The sequence below is a fragment of the Lissotriton helveticus genome, chromosome 9 (genome assembly GCF_964261635.1).
Source record: "Lissotriton helveticus chromosome 9, aLisHel1.1, whole genome shotgun sequence".
Lineage (NCBI taxonomy): Eukaryota > Metazoa > Chordata > Amphibia > Caudata > Salamandridae > Lissotriton > Lissotriton helveticus.
The window spans coordinates 580,726,655-580,741,501 of NC_136070.1; the positions used below are offsets into that span (position 1 = coordinate 580,726,655).

General features: G+C 42.6%; 1 protein-coding gene across 1 annotated transcript in view; it reads left to right on the forward strand.

The window, feature by feature from the left end:
* The first annotated feature begins 509 nt into the window (after positions 1 to 509).
* NAA40 (N-alpha-acetyltransferase 40, NatD catalytic subunit) overlaps positions 510 to 14,847 on the forward strand; it is a 43,894-nt gene continuing 29,556 nt past the window's right edge. Inside the window, exon 1 of the mRNA XM_078660545.1 lies at positions 510 to 737. Within this exon, the coding sequence (XP_078516671.1) occupies positions 732 to 737 (6 nt within the window). The 5' untranslated portion in view covers positions 510 to 731. The remainder of the gene's footprint in view (positions 738 to 14,847) is intronic.

Consider the following 14,847-nt stretch of genomic DNA (forward strand, 5'->3'; position numbering starts at 1 on the left):
TTGGAGAGTATGTCTCTTGATATCAAAGGGGTTGAAAACAGCTTTGGAGGAGGGAAGATTTTCAGACCTGGTGATCCCACTAAAGTCAATGATGGGAGGGGGGCATTTTGTTTATTTTGGAGGTGATGAAGAGTCCAAGGAGGGTGACATCCCCCCAACGAGAGTGCTTTCAGGTCTATGGAAAGTAGTATGTTGTCCATCTTTCCCATACCGCTAAATCTAGTAAATAACATATTGACTTCATTTAAATTTGTACTTATCGGGCTGAAGATTGCCGACAAGTTTAGCATGGCAGTCATACTTCCCCGCATTGATGTGGGACTCACGGGACTCCTCGAACACTAAGCCAGGTATCCAGAATTACCTGTATATCATAATGTTTTCTTTGAAATGAACGGGAACTAGGCTAACGCAAGATGTCTGCCGTTAGAAGCTGTTCGCTTGCCCTCACCGGCGGCCCCCAACAGTTCCGCGCTCTTGACGTATATCCAAGCCCTCAACCATTCATAGTCACCCCGACCGACTATGGCGGCAGCGGTATGTGACCACTGGCATGGTTCTGAGAAAGCCCCGTTTTAAGATGGCCGCCACGCCAGCGCCCCGCAGATTGTAGGCAGCCCATTGTACTCCTTTTTCGGAGGTGGGCGCACGCGCAGTGACCTCCCGGCGCGCGCCCCCTTTCTGTACCCTCGTCGCCCGCGCTAAACCTGAGAGGAACCGGTGCTATCGCCATGGGGGTAAGTGAGAGGGGGGATAGTATCGAATTATTGTAGAATGAATGTGGGGTCCCAGTTTGAGTCGGAGAGGTGTGCTATTGGGGCTGGTGGTAATGTGTGGTCTCGGACTCGGTTGGTTAGAGAGGAGTAGGGGTAGTACTGGGGCCAGGATTATTCCTGTGCATTGCAGGTAATGGGTAATATGTGACGAATGCACGGTTAGGATAATGTTTGCTATTTTAGTGCCATAAATGGAGCACCGGGTATTAATGAAGGATGGGCATGCGAAATGTGTGCATTACTGTTGGGTTGTGGGTAATAGGAGCCCTTTGAGATTAAGACAAGTGGACGGGGAAAGACTTGAAGGCTTGTGAGTAAATGCAAGGGTGCTGAGGACCTTTTGGGTGAAGTCATAGGTAGCTAATGGGTAAGACTTTGGTGAGCTCGTGTTAGCGACTCAGACTTAAAATGCTGGAGAGTTCGACATGGGAGGATATAGCTTATGGCATTATTTATTTTATTTATGCATTTTTATATAGCGCGGACTTTACCCGAAGGTGTCAGAGCTCTTCACAATAGGAACAGAACTGATACATGGAGAACATTACAAGTGAACAAATTACAAAAGCAAACGTTACATTACATGAGGCAAAAGTGACAATCGTGAGCAAACAAAATACAAGAGGTAGCAAACGGTGCATTACAAGAGGAAAAAGTGACGTGTGCAGGTTACAAAAGCGTACAAAGTAGAAGTAGAGGTATAATACTGCAATAAATGGAGGACACTCAAACACAAGAACAAACGTTACGTAGGCAATGGTGGCACTTGTGCAAGTATCGAAAGCAAACAAAATGTAAGAGGTAGCAAACAGTGTGTTACAAGAGAAAAGTGACGTGTGCATGTTACAAAAGAGTACCAAAATTCGGTAAAAGTAATACTGCAATACATGGCAGACTCTCAAACCACAAGAACACACTGGGAAGGTACTTCCATAGTCAAGGAGAATAGAAATGTTCTATACTAAAAGGTCTTCCTTCAGATAATAGAGAGGGCATGAATTACCTTTGGAAGTGTCTTTGAAGGAGGAGAACTTTGAAGTCAGTTTTGAAGGCCTGGGAGTAGGTGGTGGTCCGGAGCTGAGGCGGAAGTTAGTTCCAGATTCTCACTGCATTGCCTAAAAAAGATTGGGCCATCGGAGGTTCAAGCAGTAGATTTTCCGCATTTCGTGATCGTCTCGAGCCTCCAGAGAGTTTGTTTATTCGCCAGGTAGCGAGGAGAGGAGGAGTGCAAGGCTTTGTGGGTAATGCAGGCAGTCTTGTAGATAGATCGTTCCTCGGTGGGAAGCTAGCGGAGGGTGGATAACATGGGTGTGATGTGGTCGCTTCTTTTGGTCCCATAAATGAAACGAGCTAATGAATGGAGAACAGACTTAAGGGGGGACAGGTGGGATTTGGGGAGGCCAGTTAGAAGAGAATTGCAATAGTCCAGTCTGGAGAGGACCAGACCTGGTGAGATACGGGAGGCTTGGGGGGTGTGTATACCATGGGATGTTTGTGGTAAGGGTTGAGGGTAAGAAAGACATCCAACATAGGATAGTGCAGTGGGCGGGCTTGATGTGAATGATACAACAAGCAAGGTATACATGTAGTACGTGGTTTGGGTTACTATTCCGAGTGATGCGACTTGGTACAGGTTATGTCACAAATGCATTAACATGTTTACGGGTGTGGGGTGTCGTGATTATATAATTGGTAGGTGGCACAAAGGGTGTTAAGTGGGGTGTTAAGTGTTAAAAGTGAGTCTTAATGTAATGGACGGAGGTTAAAATGAAGGTGTTGTGATCTGTTCACTTATGTCTGTAAACGTGGGCATTTGACTCTTTAGGTAGCAGTGGTAAGTAGTGAAGGCTTGCTGTAGGTGTGCTGGGAGTTACAAAATAGATGTAAAAGAACATAGTTATTTGTGCTTTATAACATGTTTTGCCAATCGGTGCTATAACTTCAAAGAAGAATGATGCACATCTTTAGACATAAGTAGGTCAATAGAACAGTTTAAATATATATTCAAATTGTGTTGGTGCCACCTGGGGGTGAGTTATGACCCCAAACTTGTTTATAGCTCATTTGTGCTTTATTTTCTTAGTATATAACATTGGCAATGTTGCCATTGTTATCCTTGTGGGAAGACTTGCAAATCTTAAATATTATGCTTTACCTAGTAGTATTTGTGTTTTTGCTAGGGATCCGATTTTGTGTTAAGAATATAGGATTTGGTGACTTTGATGAATCCTTTTATAGTTGTCTGGCTGCTGCCGAGCTAATAATTGCACTGAAGACCTGATGGGCGACTATGTAACGTGATATCTGTGCAGTTTTGAATAAAAACAAGTTTAAAATAAATATTTGCAGTAAGTTCAGATGCAGCGTTTGGCTTAAAATCCTACGAAACCGGTCTCAAGCAAGTTTCTAGTTGTAAAATCCCACAACTGAAAACTGGAGCATGGTCTCATCAAAATGTTTTGTTGACGGAAGAGGGTGCTTATTGCCATGTTTGCTATAGCCTGGTTTCTGGTACAGTTAACTGCACACCCTAGTCTGCAGTGAGCAGGGAACAATCCCTCATAGTTCATCGTCCAGTTGGGTTTCGTTCTTAACTGAATATTCAAAGTATTTCATTTTTTTTGTGTGTCCTTGGCAAGAACAATGTTGTGGTGTAGTACTTATTATTCAGTCCTCTGGGGAGACCTCATTTTTATGACCGTGTGGCTCTGGTCAATATTTCCCAGTTGTGGGGACTTCCAAAAGAGCCTAATGCTTTACTAATTCCAATTGGAAATTGGAGTTCAGACGTGGCTGTAAAAGACTGGTTCTTCAGAACTGCACAGGATAGGAAGATAATTCCAAGGGTTCCATAATCAGTGCGATCATTTCCAGGCTGCCTAAACAACCCAGGCGCAATGGTTGTTAAGGTAGAGCCTTTACAAACATAGTAGTGGGTTAGGTATGGTGCAGACTCATTCAAGGTTGTGTAAGCGTAAGTGATGCTCTACGCCCCCAGGTGAAGTAGGTTTTCTGTCTTTAGTTCTTACAAGCTGTCCTGTGGCCACTGGGCAGTTTTGGAGTTGTCCTCCATCTAGAGTCTATTTATTTGGGAATTGTGCATATCTCTTTGGGGCCAAATCAGCCTTTCTTCTAGCAGACTGTCCAGCATCTTGAGAAGGCAGCCGAGCTTTCCTTCTTTTCAAGGACTCAGCAGCAAAGCTTCACACAGGAATCCAGCCTTGGGGTTAGATGCACGGAGAGCAACAAGGCAGCAGAGGTTTTGCTCCTGATAACACATTTGCTTTGCACTGGTGCACAATCTTATGGCAGTCCAAACAATATATTCAAGTTAAAGATTCAGGCAGGCCATTGATTACCCTCTTTAGAGTTCAATACAGGAAGCCAGAGACAAGCAATTTGCTACCCTTTTCAAATATCAATAGCATTTCCAGCAAAGGAGAAATGCATCCTCTTCTTTAAATCCAGATTGTGCCTTTTCATCAACGAGTCACAGGTCAGACCAGTTTGAAATCGCCAAAAATATTTTGTTTATCCTGAATTAGATGAGGCCAGCACAGGTAGCCATTGATCTGTGCAACAAGGAGGAGGAATGAGATGAATTTCACTTGAACTGAGGTGAAGGAAACCTACAGAAACAAAAGAATGGTCTGCATTCCTCCCTGAGCCTTTCGCTAGGTGGATCAGGTTTTACTAAGGCAAGTACTGCAGACTAGCACATACACCATGGACAAAGGCAGGTACCTGAATGAGGTGAACTATATTGTGCAGCATACATTTGATGTCCAAATAAACCTAACCAATTGCTCAGCAAATGTGTAAAAAAAACAAAAAAAAACACACACAGGCTCCACCATTGTAAAACACATGAGGAAGGCAAATATATTTACAAAAAGTGGGCGGACCTTTACCTAGAGTCAGCTTGTAGGTATTCTTCCACAGGTGTTGTGTTGAAAAGGGACTAGAGTAGAAACTATTCACCCCACTAGTAATCACCAAGTAGCCTTGAATAAAGGGACAATAGCCACACACTCTCGGTCAATAGCAGTACTTTGTTGTGTTGTCTTGGTAACAAAAATGTGCTTATGAACTGGAAAGTAAAATAAAGCGAGAATGGACTAAGCTATTAGGTTTCACCATTCAGTGCAATTAGTGTACCTTTGAGCTTTGTCAATAGTTTTTTTTCTTATGCTCTTTTGGATTCTACTACTGAATATCCACACTAACAATATCGTGGCATACAACTATCGAGTGACAAAATATTGTAAGGTTAGGGCATATAGGGAGATATAGAATTACTATTCCTAGCTCCACTTGTACATTCCTTGAAGATCTATGTACCACGAGGTACATATTTGTGGAGTTGGTTATAGACAATCTAGACTTACCTCTCAATATTGTTTTTGTTATTCGGTCCTCTATTCTTTCCCAATGATATTGTTGATTTGATATTTTAATATTCACGAGGCACACTGTGATTTTGCATCAGCAAAAAGAAAATACTTGGTTAATACGGAATAGTATCAGCAAAAAAGGATTTCACAGATAGAAGTGTACACATGTATGCAACACCATGCCTGTGCACGAATGTGTTGAGAAGCGGTAGCCTTTTAAAAAAAAATATATATATATATATTATTTAAAGTCATCCACTCAAAAGTAGTAAAGAACATTGTAGTAAAAGAAGATGCACAGTCCACTGTGTATGTCAAGATCCTTTATTGTAAGTTCCTTCCAAGATAATAAGTATAGAAGTAAAACCCCACCAGGAGCCAGCTGTTAGTAGCTCAGCCTGAGTTAACCAACTGCCACAGTCGGGTAGAGAGAGACCCTGTGAGCTAGAGAGTCACCCAGGCATTCTATGATGTCAGACATGACATAGTACAGTCTATCTAGTGAAGAACAGTGGAGAGGACATTTACTACACATCCTCTTCCCTTATGGAATAGGAACAGAACAGAGGACACAATAAGCAAAATACCTCAAATGCAACATCAGCAGAAAAGTACAAGAATGAACCAAATGAGATGTACACAGATAACATTAGCATGAGGTATCATTAGCAGAAATGTGAACAAAGAAAAGTAAATGTAATACTAAATGCCTCATCCCCCCTCCCTTAACGAACCAAAGCAGCTAAGCTAAGTAGTCACACTCATAACCTCCCCACACACATGGGTACACCACAGGGTAAAGACCCTAGAACAAAAGAGAGTGTAGATAGAGACTCTAGAGAGAGACACAATAGGGGTAAAAATTCACTCAAGACAAAAGAGAGCAAACCCCTTTCACAAAAATATTACCAAAGAAAAACAATCTTTTCAAAGAACTAGAGCTTCCCTTGATAAAGACGTGCCGACACTAAAGATATGATAAATTCACAACTCAAAGTCTTACCAACATGAAACCCTGGCCACGAGTTACAAGAAGATAGACTTAGACCAGTGCTAGAGATCGCGGGTCACCCGACCAATATTTTCGCCACTTCTGGCTTCGGGCCCATATATTTTACTTTATCATATACATTGGTCAGATGACCACACAATCTTCTATCAATAATTGTGAGTTCCTTTTCGATTTTTTCCAAAGTACCCAACTTACCATCCACCGTTATGGGTACCTATGACCACGATGGGTCAGGGAGCTAGCTGTAAAAGGAAAGGCAGCAAGATACAAACCCCAACATTTATACTTTATTTCATGAAATGACCACGGACAACTGAGAAGTTTAAAAGTTTATCTTAGATTTCAGATTCTTCAATCATACAGTTTATAGTAATGAGACAATCTATAATCAGAATAACGAAGAGCACATAACCGCATAGGAAAAGTATACAGGTAACCATCTAACCCTATGATGAGAGAATTCAGAAATAACGGAAATGAAATTCGTGGGAGAGTACTTAATGCTAGGAATTTTATACACGTATTAGGAACTTTATCATGGGGTCATATTTCGAGAGGAAAGACACTAGGGTAACCTATACATCTATGGAAGGGTAAAGGTGCAACACGCTATAATTCTAACGTTATTACTTCAATTCAGTACTTAGGAGAAAAATTTGTATCACACATCTAATTCATAAACAGTATGGTGAGATTTATACTAAAAAGACAAGGGAACATAGGAACATGCTATGAAATGCAAAACTGTAAATGACTTTAATGATATGCAATGTTTGCGGAGAAAAGCATGGAAAATTAATCATGTGCAAAGGGTATGTCTTTATTGAAGCAAAGACAGAAAAATAGAAAGGTGCGATTTCAAGAGATTCAGAGCGATATTTACCTAGACTGGTGTGAGAACTAAACCCTGGCCACGGGTCAGTTAAGGACAGGAAAACCCTCAAGGAAGGATACCCCTCAATGGACAGCAGGTGCAGAATGGACACCCAGGACAGGACAGGAAACCCTCAGATTAGGATCAGGACAGGACCACCAGGACACGACCAGCACCCGCAGTTCGGAAGCAACGCCTGCGCTCCACCCTCTCTGCAGCTATCAGTCAGGACCCCGATTGGGTCAGCGAACTCCCCAGCAAAGTGCTCCGCCAGCACTTTAAGGTTTAGTAAAACCTTAGTCTATGGTCAATTTCGGATAGAGTGCTCCGCAGCGCTCTGTATCTTCAGTCACCTATTGAGTGCGTTGGGTCAGTGACAGGTCAGCTATTCAGACAAGTCGGACAATTTCTCTAGCTAAACCTAGGCTAGATATACTGTTTTGGGACAGGGTACCACCCCCAAATGTTGCAAAGTGTCAGAATCCCCAAATTTCGATTGGTCCTAAGGTAGGATTTGGTTAACACACCAATCAGAACAGACTATTCTAAGGCCTAATTTGCATGTTAAGGTGCCGCCTAACAAGATTGGGGTTCTCATGAGACTAGCCAGTGGAATACAATGAATTGTTAACATTTGTTTCAATATGGGTACAGATGACTCTGTCCTGCTGGGTCGCAGGTCACTTTCTCAGGAGCATCTTGCCCATCTCTGCCAGCTGGCTGAGTTCCACTGTTCAAGGCTGAATTTCCCCGGGCTGCATGACATGTGCAGAAGGGACCTTCAAGATGGTTCTTGGCTCAGTCAGACCCCCAGTTATCGTGGTACATGAAAAGTAAGCGAAAACAAATTAATACATTGAAAATAAATAAAGGCATTACATGTTATATTTTCGTACTTCACATTTACCATCATAAAAATATACTATGCAAGTTAAATATTAGTGCAATATATAATTACACGAGAGCAACAGCACAAGCTTCACCACGTTAATACAGGGAAACGCCATCTTGTGGCTATTACGCATGCGCACCCTTTCCCTCCAAAACTACCTCTACGCGAAGTCACGTGAGTGTGACTGACGCATGCGCAGAAGAGGAAAGTCAAGCAGCGGCCATTTTAAGGACAAGGATTAATCGTATTAGTAAAACACATAGGCAAGCGTCTCTATGATACCTACGCACATTCAAAATACATAAAATTAGTAAAAACGAACAATTGAAGTTACGAGATTATAATAGATTTTCGAGGTTCTTGACTCGAGCAAGTCGCGATGCGAAATCTTGCTCTATCTTTGATGATATTTACTATCATCACAAAAAATGGAACCAGATGCCAACTTTCTTTCACACCTTGTACATTTCTATCTCTTCCAACAAGCGATTCAGCTTCTCTTTCTCAGTTTTGGTAGGGTGAGAATTTTTCACCTTTTTATAAATCTTATTATTCATTTCTTCCAATTCAAGTTCATCCGCACTCCGTTTCACTCCTCTTGCATTCACCTGATACTTCTTAGTATGCTTTCGACATTTGCAACAGACGAATATGAGAAATAGGATAAGACCTATCACTCCAATTGGCATCAGTACCTTAAGTAATAAGCTTTTACCTAAACTAGCAAACCAATGTCCTACATTGGAGAGACCATCAACCAGTCTCTTCCAAGCACTGTCAACCTCGAGTGGTTTGAGTTCCTTTTCCAAATTAGTAATGTTTTTCACATATCTTTTGAGCTGTACGCTTTTGTCCGGAATGTAAGTGCAACAATGTTGCGCCTTCAACATCCGGCAGACTCCGCCTTCTTTTGCTAATAAGGTGTCAAGAGCAAGTCTGTTCTGCAAAACCATTGATCTAATCGCAACTATTTCGGTATTGACCAGCAGAAATCCATGAGCTGTGTCAGTAGACAGCACATCCACTATTGTGGACAATTTGCAAATTCTGTGAGTGTTCAGAACCACTCCCACTCCAGGTATCAGTGCACTAAAAATACTACCCATTATTTCACCTACGCTTTTTCTTTTGCTACGCACTATGCCATTAGTGTTTTCATTGCTTCCAGCAATTTCATTCACATGGTATATTTTCGGGAAAACAATGCCAAAGTAGCAGCTTCCATAACAGTGATCCGGTAATTTGAAATAAGCCTTGTCTCCACATATATAATAAATTCCAGGAAACACAGGCTCTGACCCATTTTTGAATCCCCAACCTCCAATTACCTTGTAATTGTGCTCACATTGACTGGAACCAATGAAAATGTTATTATAATAATCAGTCTTCTCACGGTGAAGACAGAGTTTCCCTTTCTTTTCGAAATCCAGCAACAGAGCAGGCCCTGCCCCACCATTTGAGGTGCTTTCCATGTTCTCAGCCCATTTAGGTGTTTTCTGCCTTTTGTCATTTGCCTTTCTTTGGAAACTCTCCCTTCTTTTCTCTGCCATGTTTAAAAATACCTTTTCTTGTTCATGTAATGAACAGGTCAGGTTGTCTCTGTGTGCTTCATTTAAGTCTATAGTACCTATAGTCAGGAAATATTCTCCCATATAACGTGTAACGTCACTTCTAGTATGTACAGGATTTAGATTTCCACGTATAGGAAGTTCAGAAAAGATCACGTCATTGTTCGAATAATAGTACTGTAACGGTCCTCTTTTGTAAAATAAGCTTGCTAAAATACTACAGGAGATTCCATAGGTCAGAGGTAGGTGATGATATGTCACGCCTTCAGCCACCGAAGTAGGTAGCTTCATGCAGACATAGCAATCTTCTATTTCCATAGTTTCTACATAATGCACTAACAGGTTTGCGAAAACATTTAAATGAGTCTGGTTTCTAACTCCATGGTAATGTAGTCCTTCCTCATCTGATGCTTCTAAGTATCGTTTTGTTTGTCTGAGTGCTTTCTCACGTCTTTCTACACTTCGTGTTGTCAGTTCTTCAGTGTCAGTAGTCTGGGTAGGGTCAATATTAGTATTTTTGCTTACCATAAAAGGAATGAAAACTGTTAATCCTATCCAAATTAATATTACTATAACTATACTACATATACACACCTTGCAGCATGTTTTGCAACAACTGCGACTAGGTCTACCACTCACGTTTGTATCAGACATTTTGGCTCAGAAGAAAATTTTAACCCCTCTTTGTGGCTTTGCCCAATTATCTTTATACTGAGCAATTTCACGGCGGTTCTTCTTCTGCAGAGTAATCAGTAATCTGTTCTCCGTCGCTTTCGTCAGTAATATCAAGATCTTCAAAGTTTTCCAAGATTAAGTAGGTCCACTCCGGATCCTTGTATTTTTCGTTTTGTCTTTTTATTCGCTCACTCCTTCTCTTGGGGCTATCTTCAGGTATTTCTGCAATTCGGGGACTTCTTCTTATATCTGCAAGTTTCTCTTTGACTGTTTTTATTCTTAACTTTAGTCTCTTAATATACCTTGGCTCAATGTGCTTCTTTTTCTTGAGTCTTTTAGCTGGCACTGTTATTTGGCTTTCTTCTAATGTCCTTTTATTTTCACTTGTTTGTGGCACTTCAATTTCTGCCTCTTCCCTTTCTGTCTGACTAGTCCCAGGTCTTGTATCTATTTCTTCTGCCCGGTTACTAAGCTGGCCTTGTTCAGGTATATTTTGCGTTTGGCTTTCAAATGTCTCTGTTTCTATGTCCTGAACATGTTCTCCTAGTTCTGCCTGATCCTGCTCGAGCACTTCGATCCCTTGATTTTCTTCTGCTCGAACTATTACACTATGTCTAGTATGTCCCTTTTCAATATCAGGAGTCAGTGGAGGAGTATCGATCACTTGTTCTGTCCCTGTCTGACCTTCTTCTTCGTCCTCAGATTTGATGTGAATCTCAATGATCTGAGGGTCTTCGCCTGTGCCTTGCTCGACCTCTCTATTCCACTCTCTGTCTTCCCTTATTCGCTCTCTTGTTCTGAGTGGGTCTCCAGGAAGGTCGATTATGGGTATCCACTCTTCTGGCCAGATCCTCGGCAGCTCGTCATCAGCTACTTCCGGGCCAACATCCGTGGGACTCTCAGCAGTACTGGTGCTTGGCCATACGTCATCAGTTACCTCTGGACCAACGCCTACAGGACCCTCAATGGGACTGGTGCTCGGCCGTCCGATATCAGCTACTTCAGGACCAACTTCTGTAGACCCCTCAGCTGGACAACCTTCTGCTCCAGGTTCCTCGTCGGGTATCACCTTCTGGGTATGGCTGGCATGGATCCACTTGGGATTGCCTGCGCACTTCACCGCTGTCGTGGTTACCAGGATTACTTGGCGCTTTTTTCCCCACCTTGGTTCAAGGCAACTCGAACGAGTGTGTTTCTTTATCTTAACCCAGTCACCAGGAACCAATTTGTGAACTGGGGTTGTCGGGTTGGCGACGGCGTCTGTCCCAATCTGGCGAGAGATAGAACGCACTTGGTCACCCAGTTGCTTGCAGTATTCAAGTACCAAATCATCAGAAATGCTTAACAGTTTGTATCCTGGTACCCATGCTTGTCTCATCACTCTTCCCATCAAGATCTCATGGGGGCTCAGGCCTGTTCTCCGATCTGGAATGCTTCTGAGTCCCATCAGAACAAGAGGCAAAGCATTTATCCAGTTCAAGCCAGTAGAATCACATATTTTTGCCAATCTATTCTTTATGGTGCCATTTATTTGTTCTACCACTCCAGAAGCCTCTGGATGATATGCACAGTGCAGCTTTTGTGTGATCCCGAATGCTTTGCAAAGCTGGGCCAAAATTTCATTCTGAAAATGTCCGCCTCTATCTGAGTCAATAAAGACTGGAACCCCGAATCTAGGTATCAATTCTTTTAGTAGAAGCTTGGCTACTGTTATGCCGTCACAATGTGTGGCAGGGTAAGCTTCCACCCACTTTGAAAATAGGCAGATAATGACAAGGACATATCTTTTTCCCTCACATCGTGGCATGGTAATGAAATCAATTTGTATTCTCACAAAGGGACCCCCTGATCTCCCAATTTTCATCAGTTCAACTACTGTTCTCTTGCCAGCGTTGAACTGCTGACATGTCAAGCAACTCTGGCAAAGGGACTCTGCTACTTTCCTGAACTTCTTGTTGTACCAAGTCTGTTGAAATACCAGAACCATGGCGTCCCTCCCAATGTGTGATCCCTCATGTATCAATCGAGCCATTGGGGCAAGCAGGTGTCTGGGTAACACAGGCATACCATTTGGGCCCACAATGACACCGTCCTCACGTCTTGGTTTACAACCTTCTTCCTTCCACTTCTCTTTCTCCTCCCAGGGCGTCACATGCTGCCATTCTCTCACTTCATCCCATGTAGGCACTTCTTCAAACATTCTAAGTTGGCAGCTGTTTCCAACCCCACCCCGCCTGGGATTTATTCTCATTTGTTCCATAGCACACTGTTTTGCCACCCGATCAGCAAAATCATTTCCCAAAGATACAGGGTCAAGGCCCTTCTTATGAGCAACACATTTGACCACTGCCAATTCTTTTGGTAATTGGATTGCCTCTAAAAGGTCTTGGACAACTTTTCCATTCCGAATGGGGGTACCTGAGGAAGTCAGGAATTCTCTTTGTAGCCATAATTGGCCAAAGTCATGCACAACCCCGTAACAGTACAGTATACACTGTTACTCTTTTGTCTTTTCCCAATTTGCAAGCTCTTATCAGGGCGATGAATTCGGCTACTTGTGCAGACTTTACTCCAAATAGATAGGATGCTTCTTCAATTTTGTTTAACGTGACCACAGCATAAGCAGCACTTAGGCCTCCTAGTTCATGCCTCAGGCAAGACCCATCCACGAACCATTCTTCATCATGTACAGGCAAAGGAGTTTCCTTAATGTCTGGGCGAGGTTTAGTACTGAACTCTGTCAGGTCAATGCAGTCATGCTCATGATCTCCCTTATCTTCCATTACCATTGAGTCAGGGAGTAGAGTGGCAGGGTTTAAAATGTTGCATCGGGTAATGACTATATTTGCAGCACCCATGAGAATCCTCTCATATTTAGTCAGTCGACTAGGGGTGAGATACTGAGTTTTTGTACGAGTCAATAGGATCACAACTGCATGTGGAACATATACAGTTACAGGATGTCCCATAATAATTGACTCACTTTGTTCTAAACTGGTGCAAGTTGCAGCTACTGCTTTTAGACATCCAGGTAGTCCAGCAGCCACTGGATCCAAAGTGGCAGAAAAATATGCCACAGGCCTTCTGGTCAAACCATGCTCCTGAGTCAGGACTGACAGTGCACAATTGTCACGAGTGTCACAGAATAGGCCAAACTCCTTGGAGTAGTCAGGCATCCCCAGAGCAGGGGCTGTACACAGACAATTACGCAATTTTGTGAAAGCTGTTAAGCTCTCGTCATTCCATTCAACTGGGTCCTTTGCTCCTTTCTTTGTCATTTGTATCAAAGGCTTTGCCAGGACTGCGAATCCCACAATCCATTGCCTGCAATAACCTACAACTCCGAGGAACATTCTGATTTCTTTCTGAGTACGGGGTAACTGCATATTTTGAATTATTCTAACTCTCTCTGAGGTGACTTTTCTGATACCTTTTTCTATCTGGTGTCCCAGATATTTCACTGATTTTGAACAGAACTGTAATTTTTCCGGGGCCACTTTATGTCCCTTTTCACTCAGGTGATTCAGTAGGGCAATGGTGTCAACCACGCAATCCCTATGGCTTTTAGACGCCACAAATAGGTCGTCAATGTATTGTACCAAAACAGATTTTCAAGGTAAGACTAAAGTTTCAAGGTATTTTTTCAAGATCTGATTAAAGATAGAGGGGCTTTCTGTGTACCCCTGGGGGACCCGGTTCCAGACATACACGTTACTGTTGAAAGCAAATGAGAAAATAAATTTGCTATCTGGATGCAATGGAATCGAAAAGAATGCATGACATAGGTCTATCACATTGAACCATTCAGCATCCCAGGGAATCTGATACAGAATCACTGCTGGGTTCGGAACAATAGGGCAACAAGGGACCACTATCTTGTTTACCTTTCTCAGGTCCTGCACTACTCTGTACTTGCCATTAGGCTTTTTGATGCCCATAATAGGTGAGTTGCATGGGCTACTCATTACTTCCTGTATGATGTTTGCTTCTAGCAATTTCTGTATTTCAATGGCAACACCTGCTCTCACTTCTGCACTCATTCTGTAAGGCTTGGTATTGGGGTATACTGCATTTTCTCGCATGGCTATTTGTATGGGGTCTACGTTTTTCATTAATCCCACATCCTTTCCTGTAAAGTCCCATACTTCTGGCTTCACTGTCTGCTGGAGTTCTTCAGGTAAGTCCTGTATAGTCAGTCGTTTTATTTCTGAGTCAGGTCTAATTAACATTAGCTTGTAGATACCGTCTTCATCTGGGGTTTGAATTTCGACGCCCTTTGTTGTGCAAAAGATGGTACAATTCATTTTGCACAGCAAATCACGTCCCAGTAAATTTACCGGACTGGTATCACAGACAACAAATCTGTGCATTTGTTTAAAATTTCCAATTGAGATCTCCATGGGCTCGGTAACAGGTGTACTAATCAATTGATTAGATACTCCTACTACTTGGATTGCTTCTCCCGAGAGGGGTAGGTTTGGAACGTCCACTGTTCTCACAGTAGAACGGGTAGCACCAGTGTCCAATAGAAAGGTGACATCATTTCCGTCAACCTTTCCTTCAATGTATGGCCCTGACTGGTCTACCGGCAAAGAGGCGCCAAGTACGCACTCCTCGTCCTCCCCTCTCAGGCCCCGTCAGTATTGGTCATCACAG